The sequence below is a fragment of the Aspergillus niger genome, assembly GCF_000002855.4.
Source record: "Aspergillus niger supercontig An15".
Taxonomy (NCBI): Eukaryota; Fungi; Ascomycota; class Eurotiomycetes; order Eurotiales; family Aspergillaceae; genus Aspergillus; species Aspergillus niger.
Window position 1 is genome coordinate 1,755,889 of NT_166530.1, and position 11,303 is coordinate 1,767,191.

Sequence of the window (11,303 nt, forward strand, 5' to 3'; positions counted from 1 at the left end):
ACCGTCGAGCAACAGGCGCAAGCCGGGGTTGAGCGTGTTGCAGGATGATATTGAACAAGCACTTAGTCCACCGATGGAGGCGCATTGTGCTTGTATGGTGGGCGCACGACAGGGGAGTTCTACTAGTAATGAGTCAAGAGAGTTGATTGGGGAGCGAAAGTAGTGTTTCTCCTGATATTAATGATTGACTTATCATGTGCTGCTGATATGAACATTTTCTTTTTTTTAGCATGTAAATATGCTTGATACGATTAGGCGACTGGTTAGACTGTACTTACATCGGATGTCATATTGTGTCAGATATGAAGATATTGTCTTTTTATGCATACAACGAATGTCAAGATACGGGCCACTCGTATTGTTCCTCCCCATATCACTAACATCCCTAAACAAAAAATTGGACACATCAAGTGCAAACTGGACTCGCCGTCGGCTTCACCACTGCATTAGTGGGATTCGTCTGCGAGCACCCATCCACCAACCCCAGCAAGTAATCATCCTCTGCGGCCTTGAATGCTGCTCCGCAGTTGGGGTCACTAGTAGTAAACAATGTTAGCGTTCCTCACACATCATATGAACATCATGTTTTACATGATGTTGAATGTAACTGGAAATTTACTCACCTCGCTCCCCCACTAGCATCCTCGAAATACGAGCAGATATCATGTGAAAAGCAATCCTGGGTATAGACATTGCCCAGTGCGACCCCGGTACATCCTGATCCACAACGTCCGTTGCAGGAGTAACTAGATGTTTCGTTTGCTGTGATTAGCTCATCTTTCCGCTTCTTTCATTGGAGTTGGCTTGGTTATAGGGAAAGAAAGGTATTAAAGAGGATGGAAAAGGAATAATTCACATACTCTCCATCGCCATCACTATTCTCGCCATAATTACTGCCTACGACGCCCACATAGGTGCAGGTTTGATCGGCACTGTTGGTCCAGGTGGCTGTTGCGGTGGCGCCGACCTTGAGGCATGTCACGCTGCGTTTTTGGTGGGTTGCGGAGGGATGGGCGGTTGCGGTTAGAGTCAGAGTCAGAGTTAGGAGAAGGGTAGAGAGGGAGATCATTTTGGATGGTTGATCTCTGTGAGGAGAATTTTAAAAAGTGGTAAATAATGGAAAGCTGCACTTTGTTTTAACTGAGAGAGGTATTTCCAAGTAACACACGTTACTGCAGGCTCTAGGATGAGTGAGGGGACGACACTATGTTAAATATGAAGTTGCCTACGGGGTACCTCCTCTCTAGTGAAGGAGGAAGAGGAGGTAGTACTACCTTAATTGACATTAACTTGGTCGGGAATTAATCTGTCATTCGTACCTGTGATTATTCTTCCCCTTCCTATAGGCAGGCGTGATATTGTCCGCTACGGAGAATGCTCCGAGTAGAGGTGATCCTCCGCAGTGATGCACATGCATGATTCATGCTTCGCTGCTGACTAGATACTAAGGATTCCTTCCCCTCTTTCTGCTCGGCAGAATTCTCGGACATTGGATGTGAGGGGATAGGGGCTGGGGGGATCCTGCAGATCCACTTGAGGGATTGCATCAGGGCTTCTAAAATGACGTTTTGGGCAGAATGCAGGGAAGATAGAGTCTAGGCATGGTGCTGCCGCAGTACAGTATCTAAGTGATGGTGATTACGGAGAATCAGAGATCACTGTGTACAGAGAGATATGTCTGTCTTAAAGGAGAACTAAATTGCCATTGATACTATGGTCTGGAAACATCTTCAAAGTCTGGATGCCTGACATGACACCTCAACGGTCAGGTACCCACTCCAATGAAACTAAACGGGGACTAGTGCAGGGGCCAGCATCCTTCATCTTCTTCATGAGGTTCCAGTCTCGGTTCTGCTTCTTCCCCTGAAATGTGCAAACAGGTTATAACATTTGGAAAAATACCTGTTTTCGTTCTCTCGGCTTGTATTGCTTGAACTAAACACTTTTTCATTCTCCGCACCGGCTTACTCCAGCGGCTACGCGGAGTCGAAGATTGTGGCTCTCCGCATATCACGCACATACCGTCCTTGATATGAGCCACCACATGATCGGTGCATCACACAAGTGTTGTCCTAACGGTGTTAGCATTGCTTCCGACTTCCACGGACAGAATCAAATGGTATACATACCCACATAATCATGTCTCCATTGTTCTGCCAGTCCACGGTGAGGACATATTTATCCTGACTAGCATGCCGCATCAATGCCTCAATCACGGGTTTGCTGTCTGCCCTGCTCCATCCGTCTATCTGGTACGCATGTGATCCCAAGTACAGATTCATTCGATTGCTGGGCTTGTGCAGCTGTACCAGTTGATGACGTCCACGCGATGTTGCAGCCTCAGGCAGCAACCTCAGCACAAGGATCCGCATCAAAGCGTAACAGAACACTAAGAGCAGGCTGATGTCCACAATCTGGACCCAAATCTCCAGTACACGAGCTATCAGTCCCTGCGGTTTATCAATCAGTTTAGCCAACATAATACGCTGCCCTACTGGGCTGGTCGCTTTCTCCGCGGACCACGTCGTGAACATACCACGGCCATTAGATATGGAAGACGACGGAGGTCATCCAAGTCGGAGACGAAAACCAATAACCTGATGAGCCAATTCTCCGGGGCTCCCAAATATCGACTCTGCATGAGCGAATGCCATAGCACATGATTCTGAATTTCGTTCTTGGTCTCCTCCGCTAGGTCGGCATAAGCAGTCCTGGTGTCAGCAAATGCCGTTGCGCCGCCGGTTCCCCTTGGGGGCAGTTGATGCGCACGGAGAAGGCTATATCCCGCTCGGCGTTGGAAGTAGGAGCCATCTACGTGGAAGAGGCGTGTGCCCCGGAGCAGCTGCGACCGCCACGACGTTGTCGACAGGATCCGACCGTCGCCGTCCACATTCCCAATGTCCATCAGCTCACCTTTAGGATCGAGTCGGTTTGGCACTCCCGGTTTCCCGACCGCGCTATCCACCATCGGTTCGCCTAATTGGCGCGCAAAGGCAGTGTGGCGTGCATCGTCAAGTCCGGTGGCACGAAAGACCAGGATGCCATTTTTAGCCATTGCGGCACGAAGCTGTTCGATGACAGCGTCCGGGACTGGTTTTGAGAAATCCACGCCCTCACACTCGGCACCTAATGTGGGGTGAAGGGGACGGAAGGTCAGAGTTGGACAGCCAATGGCCGTGATGGCCGTGGTGGTCGTCTTAGTTATGGTTGCCATGGCCAAGCAAAGGAAGCGTAGTGTATGCCAGCCGACAAGTGACCGTGTGGAAACAGTATCCCACAATGTGCTTGCGGAGGTAGGTTGGAGTTTGGTTATTGTGTTTATGAGATTCCAGGAGTCGAATATCGCCTGTTGCCAAAGGTGCTTGAACCCATGTGCGCCAGAATAATAGCGGCGGTGATGACACTTAAGAGCTAAGTAAGTACTTCCTGTTCAGAACAAGCTGTGCTAAATGCGGCAGAGTTGATGGTAATAGCCAGAAAGGTAAAATGCAATAAATCTTCAAATCAAGCAATAAATCGTAAATATATCAACCGGCCAGTGGCTCCATGAAAGTTGACCGCTTCTTGGGTTTTTTGCTTTTTTCGTTCTTTCTTTTATTAAAGCACATAATTCCATGCTTGCTCCTGCAACTACCATCTTGCCGCCATCCCTTGCGCAATACATCCGATCCTTCAGATTGAGGATTACGGCCAAATCCAGACAGAAGAAACTAGACCGCCTTCACTCAACCTTGAACAGACGGAGTTTCAAAGATCTTCAAGTATTTCTAGTGGAGGATAAGCTTTTGCGAACCAAAACTGTGTTTACTTTGACATGTCACCAACATATGTCGCCTAGTACATGTTGTTATGAGGTACCCATAACTCTGGGACTCAGCTAAGCCTTTAGTACCTCATCGTCCCCCTCGAATATGGGATACTATGTCGTATTTTCTTATATTGAACTTAGTCACGGTGACTAATTCTCGAACCAGAATGGTGACAGCTGGAACACCCAACGGTTTGTCTATATGATATTCATTGTATAGATTACTACGAATTACCTCGGGAACCTCTCCAACGTCATCATCATGTGACCATTTTACTTACCTAATCCTTATCACCCCGCCGCCAAAAGAAGTCCCTCGTTGTTACTCTCACTCATCCCATTGTTCTTCTCGCCTGCAGTCATCAATTGAAAGTCATTTCTGCAATATTCTGCATAGCGGCTACCTGTGGCATTTCTGTTCTTTTCAAGCTTCTATCAATTGACTTGTCATCACTAACCGACCGTTATAAGTAAGTCTCCACCTGTGCTTCTTCCCCGCATTAGCGATCTGACCATATATCCGCCACTGGGATAACTGACTCGTCTTCTTGCAACTCCAGGAACGAACAACATGGCGCCTCCGCAGATCTGTGTGATTGGTTCCCTGAATATTGATTTCGTCACCTACACCCCCCGTTGCCCCGATGCTGGCGAAACCCTGACAGCCAATTCCCTCGCCATCAGCGCCGGCGGGAAAGGTGCCAACCAGGCAGTCGCGTGCGGTCGCGCCTCCTTTGTTTCCAAAGACAACCAAGATGCATCGGTGTATATGATCGGAGCGGTAGGAGCGTGTGATCCTTACTACTCGGCGCTCCTGCGCCCAACACTGGAGGGTTCCGGAGTTAGCACAACGGGAATCCAGGAAAAGACGGACAGCCAAACGGGCTCTGCTACGATCATCGTGGATGAAGGAGCCGGAGGAGAGAATCGGATCTTGTTTGTCCCCGGCGCTAACTACTCGGGAATGGATAATGTAGATGCGGTCCTCGCCACCACCCGGAATATCCATCTAGAACAAGGCGTCGTCGTGATGCAGGGCGAGATCCCGAGGTCGACTACCTTGGAGCTGATGAAGCACTTCAACGACCCTTCCTGCCCTTCTCACCTGGTGTTTAATCCTGCGCCGGTCTTCACAGAAGGAATCCCCCTCGCTGCACTTGCCGGCACGAGTGTGCTGGCCATGAATGAGACCGAAGCTGTCCTCATGACTCAGGCGGTCAAGGAGCATCTCACCCCTGCCCAGCAGGAGCAGGACCTAAAGCCCGAAGAGCTGGCACCTTTATTCCACAAACATGCTCAGGTTCAGATCGTTCTAATTACACTTGGAGCCAAGGGTGCCTTTTACTCCACGGCCACTGGCAAGCAGGGCTTTGCTCCCAGCGCCGCGGTGGAGAAGGTTGTAGACACCACTGCCGCCGGAGACACATTTGTCGGTTACTTCGCTACTGCCTTTGCTAAGTTTGTTGCCACCGGTGCTCCACTGGCGGAATTCGATGCTCAGATTGAAACGGCCGTTCGGAAGGCGAACGTGGCCGCCGCAGGGTGTGTCCAGAGGAAGGGTGCGATGCAGAGCATTCCGTTCGCTTATGAGATCTAGTGCATGGCACAATGAACCATCCACTGATCACTCCCACCAGTCAGAGGAGTATTCGCTCATGATTTTACCGAAACCGGACTTCATGGGCCATTGATCGGAAACTAATTTCGACATGAAATCACGACCGTAGCCTTTCATACCATCAATCTGCTACCGACACTGACAAGGTAGCCGCACTTGCAAATTTGCAGCGTCTCTCAACTCAAAATAGATCATACCATCACCATACATTTTCACAGAAGAGACTACATATACAATACTGAAATAAAAATCATAGACTCGGCTTTCCTCAAACCCGGTTTAAATTGAACGTGATATATGTATTGATGAAGTAGCCCATTCAAGATGTGGCTAACGTTATTCGGACCGTAATGATTCGGCCTCGACCGTGCACATCTACTTCTCAACCGTCTTTTCCACTTCAGTGGTCTGAATAGGGGTCTCCTCCGCATCACTGTTGGCATAGTTGGCTTCGTCGGTCATAAATTCGTCGTTGTTCAGGTAACTGAAGCGGTACCAGAAGAAAATGGTCTGGAGAGCGAGGGCAACAGCGGGGGCACCCCAGATCCAGATCAAGTCGGGATCCTCTGTGACTGGTAGAAGGATCTCTCCCAGCGCACTGGACAAAGCAGTCATGAAGAGGAAGATCGCCATGACTAGACCCCTCATACTCGCGGGCGACCGGGCATACGCCAGTTCATACGCCGTCACGTTGCAGAAAATTTCCGAGAGGGCCCCCAAGATGGTGTTTGGCAGCTGCCACCAGATGCTGATGGGGCTGACTTCGGAACAGGAGGAGGCATAGTAGCCGCACGGCGAGGTCTTGTATACGCGCCACTGGACCAGGGCACCGCACAGACCGGAGAGTGCGGCCAGGGTGAACCCGAATGTGATACGAGTGATTCGCTTAAACGGGATGTTGTACCGATATAGCAAGGGGTAGATGAAGTAATCGACGATTGGCACGGCCACAATGATGGTCAAGGCATTGAAGTTGCTCAGAAGGTCGTTAGGGGCGCCATTGGTCGTCATCGATGCACCCTGGTTTGTCGAGACCGACCCGATACCGCCGTCATTGAGGTTGTAGATGGGGAAATAGAAGAAGATCTCCGTTGCCACGAGAGTTCTCCGCACATCATCCACCAGCTTGTCGCTCCAGTCGACCTGGATCCCCTTGGCTGCCAGGACACTCGGTTTCGCCGCATCGAAGAAGTTCTTCCGCCAGACCTGCCACTTGTTTTGGCGCAAAGCAGTTATGGTGATCTTGATCGCCTTGGCGAGATCTGAGTTGCCACTCGGCGGCGTTCTGTACGTCTTCTTATAGGCGGCCGCCAGAACCACCGGCAAAATGAAGTAGATGATCCCGGCCAGCAGGAAAGCCAGCCAATAACCCACATATTTCTCCGCATATGTGGTGGCCAGCATGTAGAATGCCCCGACGTTGATCACTCCATAGAAGATGAGCATCGTTCGAGTAGCCGTCATCTCGGGATCCACAATGACCTTCTCCCCGGTCTTTAAAACCTTGGTGTACTGCTTTTGATGGCGGTATTGGTCCAAGACTGTGGGTGCAATATTGGGCTTGAAGATACCGGCACCGAGGGCCAACAGCAGCAGCCCGATGATGAATGGCGGCGCTGCGTGCGCCGTGCCAGCTTGCAGAACTGAAGGAATTGCGCCGATGATCTGAATGATGTGGGCAATACCACAAATAGCGACTCCGACACAAATGGCCCAGTACCGACCGACATATACGTCGGCCCACCTGATATTGTGAGCACTGCACACACATGTGTCCGTTTTGGGGATTTTATTTTGGCTCACCATCCACCGAAGATCGGAATGACATAGGCAAGGAACTGGAATAGCAAGACCAAACCATCACTCGCCTGGAGTCCCATTCCCAGCGCACCAGCTGTCTCCTGCGTCCCTCGCGGAGGTGCACCCGCACCATTTCCTCCTACAAGCAGCCGGTCAGCGTTGTGTAGACCAGGGGTTGTTGGGTCAGAAGAGCACCTTTCGGAAGAGGGAACTCAATGAAGTTGGAGAAGACGGTCTGGGCGCCGTAGTAAGATGCTCGTTCGGCGAACTCCACCAGACAAAGGGAGTATGCGATGATGGGGAGATAGGCCGGGACCTTGCGAAGGCTGCTGAGCTCTTCCTCCGTGGGTGGCGGATACTCCTCGTTCTCAAGCGCTTGAGTATCTACCTCATAGATATTCTTCTCGGGATCGGACTTCGTCTGTACTTCGCCTACCTCGTTGGTGGCTTCACTGGCGATAATGGCGTCGGCGACCCTAGTCTCGCCGGTTGAGGCAGCTAGAACGGTCCCCTATTGTCAGTCCAGGGTACATCGATATGCATTTTGTCACACCTACCCATATTGCGTTGATTGGGCGTTGAGACGCCAGGGAAATATAGTGAAAGTGATTGAACTGCCAGCTCCTGAGTCGACTGAAACGGCTGCACAGCTTCCGACTTTTATAGCATGGCTGCTAGCACGGTCGGACGGATCTCCGGCGGCCGTCAAACAATGGGTTAAGTAGCCCCAGACGATGCCATTGCAGGGGCGAATGCCCGGACGGGCATATCGCGCAATGTAACACCAGTCTTTGCTATCAGTTGGGCTACTTAGGCAGAGTATTTCCACTAGCAGGGGTCCGTGCCTTAGGGGATGTCTACCAGCCCTAGACTGTCCCACTCGGCATCGCTGATTCGAATCAACGCCCGATGATAACGATTCGGCCGTCCTTTGCGCCATCGGAACCGACCAACCAGATCGAGGTATCGATATTAATATCATTGCCAAGTGGATGGGGTCAAGATAATTGGGAGTGATGCCATTTGTTTGGACTTCCTCCCCTGCTCGACGCATCTTTGATCATTTCCCTTTCTGTTCGTGTCGGGTGACCTTATCATATCCGACCGTTGGCTGGAGGGTTACCCCATCACTATCGAAATGCGGGACGTCAATGACTTGCATCGTCTGATCGGAGTGTTAGATTTCACCGTTCATTTTATATGTGAGAGGCTGCTCATGGTGGAAGAATGGTTGATGTTAAAAAAACACTGGCTCGCAGAGGCGTCCATACTCATTGAACCTACGAGGGGTGGTCACCACGGCCCGAGAAAGCAGCCTGAGGTCCAGCAGACTGAAAGCCAAACAGACCAGTGATATAGATGAGCGGAAGTTAATTTCCCGGCCAAAGCTAGTCTCGTATTACTAGCTTCCCCAGAACATCCTGGCTGAAGAGGAGGTGGCCTCCCGTCCGTGCAAGCATCAGCTAAGACCGCCGCCGAAAACTATCTGGAAGCTTGGCGCCATCCAGAAATTGCTGGATTGGCCTTATCTGGCAGTTTATTGGCAGGCCAGTCTTGTCTTTGTCCAACTTGGCAGGGGTTCGTGGTGCGTGGGGAAAGTCAGCCAGGAGTCAGCCACCACGGCAAAGCTTTCCTCCCGCTGCATCTCATTTGCCCGTATCACCCCTCCGTCGCATCTAGTGGAGGCCTTAACGCTGATGGAGGATTCTAAGTATGGGAAGTTACATTCTCAACAATATCAAGCATGGCATGGGGTCTTGGCATTCTATCGCCTTATCAGACGCATGGCCCAGGCTCGCCCACAGGTTCCTGGCGGGATTGTGGGCCTGCTAGAAGGGAGCTTGAGGGAGTTCGCCTTCCTCGAGTGGCCTTATATGCATCTTCAGGGAACAGGAGTGAGTTGCGACCGGGTAAATGTTGGCCATACAATAATTCTGATGACTGATGAGAATGTGTCTAGACCGTGCAGTGGTTCTGGTTCATATTGTGTCATGAATCGTGAGCTGCTAGAATTAACGTATTCAACACACATTTCCGAGGACTATTCTATGGCCACACTCGGACCACGAAGATCCTGCACTACGTCGCTTCTCAAAAGGGGGGCCAATAACCTGGATGGCCGTCGGTTACGGTGGCACAAGGCCAAGTGTTCCCACTTGGAGCGTGCCTTTTCTTTTTTTCTGCTCTTCCTTCAGCTGTCCAGACCCGGGCAGTTCTCGCTCGTGATGTCAGTGATGTTGGTATAAGGATAAGGATCCGTCCAGATGAGATCAAACCTGTGATGCATCCAATATTAGTCTCGTTGACTACAGCACACCTGTGCAGCTTTCTTCAAACATAGACTCACCGGTCATCCGGGTAGGTGGGCGCATCATCGTCACCCAGCTTCTCAGCGATCTTGGTCAACTCCTTGTGCTCCCAGCAGATCAAGATGTTGCCGCTGCCGGTGTAGTCCTTCACCAGGTCCTTGACACACTTGGTGTCCTTCTTCGAGCAGGACGTATCGACAGTGAGCCCCAGTTCCTCGGCGAGAGGAAGAACCGTCTCGTACGGGCGGTCGCGTTTGCCATCTGCGAGTCTGTCAATCCCTGACGTATTGGATCCCGAAAGCAAACTCGAGAATCGACGCACCTGACTTGGGTTGTTCTGCAATGATATATCCAATGTCATAGTTGGAATCCGGGCCGAATACAGTCTTCAAGCAGTCGGCCCGCTCAAAACCCACAGCATTGAGGCCGGTGCTCCCGTTGCTGGGCTTCTCGCCGTGGCGAATCAGGTAGACGGTCGGCTCGGCCAGAGCGAGCGTTGCCGTGGCCAAGAGGCCGAAAGACAGGGACAACTTGGTGTACATTTTAAGTTGATTGTATTGACTGTGCAAAAGGTTAGGGAGAAGAATCGCCCACAGTCTGGATATCCTGCCCCTTATATATGGGTGGATATGCAGGACCAGCAAAACCGCCCCCACAAGGCGAATCTTCTCCGAGTTACCTTTCCAACAAGGTTTTCCCCTGAGCAACACCACCTCCCCTTGCTGCGAATGGGGTTCGGCACGATTTCACCAGCAAAGCGTGATTGGGCTGGATGCTACTCAAGCCTTGCACGTGGGACAGTGCACTGCCGGCAATGGCCTTTCATGACTTGTGGATTGTGATCCATCAGGGCCACTCGCCGGTCGATCCCGCTCGCTAAACCGTGGCCGCCCAACTCCGGCTCCCTCATGTGCTGTCATCCCCGATCCTTCCAACAGTTCAGAAGTTGTGATGGAGCATCTAATTGGTTCCAAATTGCAGAGAGAGTAGCCCTATGACCATTCATACAGTTGAGTTGTCTCAGTCGCGTGAAGAATTCAGCGCCTCTCTGCCGGTGAAGATGTTGACTTTCCCGGCACGGGTGGATCCTGGATGGAACCCAATTCGCGCCGGCTGGCGGAGCTATCGCTGACTCCGTCTCGAGGGAGGCCCTCTCGCTCGTCCCAGGCTGTCCTCCCTCTCCATCTTCATTTTGGCTCCCGAACAATCCTTTGACCCGTTGCAGATGACTCTCACTGACCAACGATCGACCCGGAGATACCCGGCCCACAGCGATCGATCGACTGATGCTAACCCCGGGTGGACCAATGAATGACCCACAAGTACCATAAGATCTTCGATTCCGATAGTAGCCAGCGGTCTACCATAGCAGCATGTTGCACAGAGTCGTCACTGGATGAGTGGATATATACATATACCGCTCTTAGATCAAACTGAATGGCCCGAAGAGAGCAACCTACAGGTAAACAATGGATCATTTCCTGATATCATCGAGTTCTGCCAAGGGTTGCTTTGTCAGAACTCGAAACTTGTTCTTTGCATCTCGCTCTAACCCGATGGGATTGACTTTCATGTGGCGGGACGTGTCATGTCATATGAAACGCCACCACCATCAATGGCCCGCAAGATCCGGACTCTTGGTGCGAGTAGCCCACAAGGCTGTATTGCATGCCAATAAATCTAACCTACCTATTTCACATATATCCATTGACCGCCTTTTTCTCGACAACTTCCATGAACCTGCCAAGTACACCTGTTAACTCATCTG

The 11,303-nt window shown here is 51.1% G+C and overlaps 5 protein-coding genes across 5 annotated transcripts; 1 reads left to right on the forward strand and 4 right to left on the reverse strand.

The window, feature by feature from the left end:
* Positions 1-406: 406 nt before the first annotated feature.
* Positions 407-1,069, reverse strand: An15g07480 (uncharacterized protein; the record flags this gene model as incomplete). The annotated part of the gene is made up of 3 exons (XM_001397232.1): positions 407-536; positions 624-746; positions 861-1,069. 3 exons carry the CDS (start codon positions 1,067-1,069, stop codon positions 407-409), a joined length of 462 nt encoding a protein of 153 aa, XP_001397269.1.
* A 907-nt stretch (positions 1,070-1,976) lies between these two features.
* On the reverse strand, positions 1,977-3,214 carry An15g07490 (uncharacterized protein; the record flags this gene model as incomplete). The annotated part of the gene is made up of 3 exons (XM_059744816.1): positions 1,977-2,072; positions 2,130-2,352; positions 2,598-3,214. 3 exons carry the CDS (start codon positions 3,212-3,214, stop codon positions 1,977-1,979), a joined length of 936 nt encoding a protein of 311 aa, XP_059605591.1.
* A 1,165-nt stretch (positions 3,215-4,379) lies between these two features.
* An15g07500 (uncharacterized protein) lies at positions 4,380-5,405 on the forward strand (the record flags this gene model as incomplete). The annotated part of the gene is made up of 1 exon (XM_001397234.1): positions 4,380-5,405. One exon carries the CDS (start codon positions 4,380-4,382, stop codon positions 5,403-5,405), a length of 1,026 nt encoding a protein of 341 aa, XP_001397271.1.
* A 396-nt stretch (positions 5,406-5,801) lies between these two features.
* On the reverse strand, positions 5,802-8,388 carry An15g07510 (uncharacterized protein; the record flags this gene model as incomplete). The annotated part of the gene is made up of 4 exons (XM_059744817.1): positions 5,802-7,170; positions 7,230-7,365; positions 7,422-7,737; positions 8,317-8,388. 4 exons carry the CDS (start codon positions 8,386-8,388, stop codon positions 5,802-5,804), a joined length of 1,893 nt encoding a protein of 630 aa, XP_059605592.1.
* A 1,029-nt stretch (positions 8,389-9,417) lies between these two features.
* Positions 9,418-10,077, reverse strand: An15g07520 (uncharacterized protein; the record flags this gene model as incomplete). Its single annotated transcript, XM_001397236.1, has 3 exons — positions 9,418-9,502; positions 9,574-9,796; positions 9,858-10,077. The coding sequence occupies 3 exons, from the start codon at positions 10,075-10,077 to the stop codon at positions 9,418-9,420; spliced, it is 528 nt and encodes a 175-aa protein (XP_001397273.1).
* Positions 10,078-11,303: the final 1,226 nt, after the last annotated feature.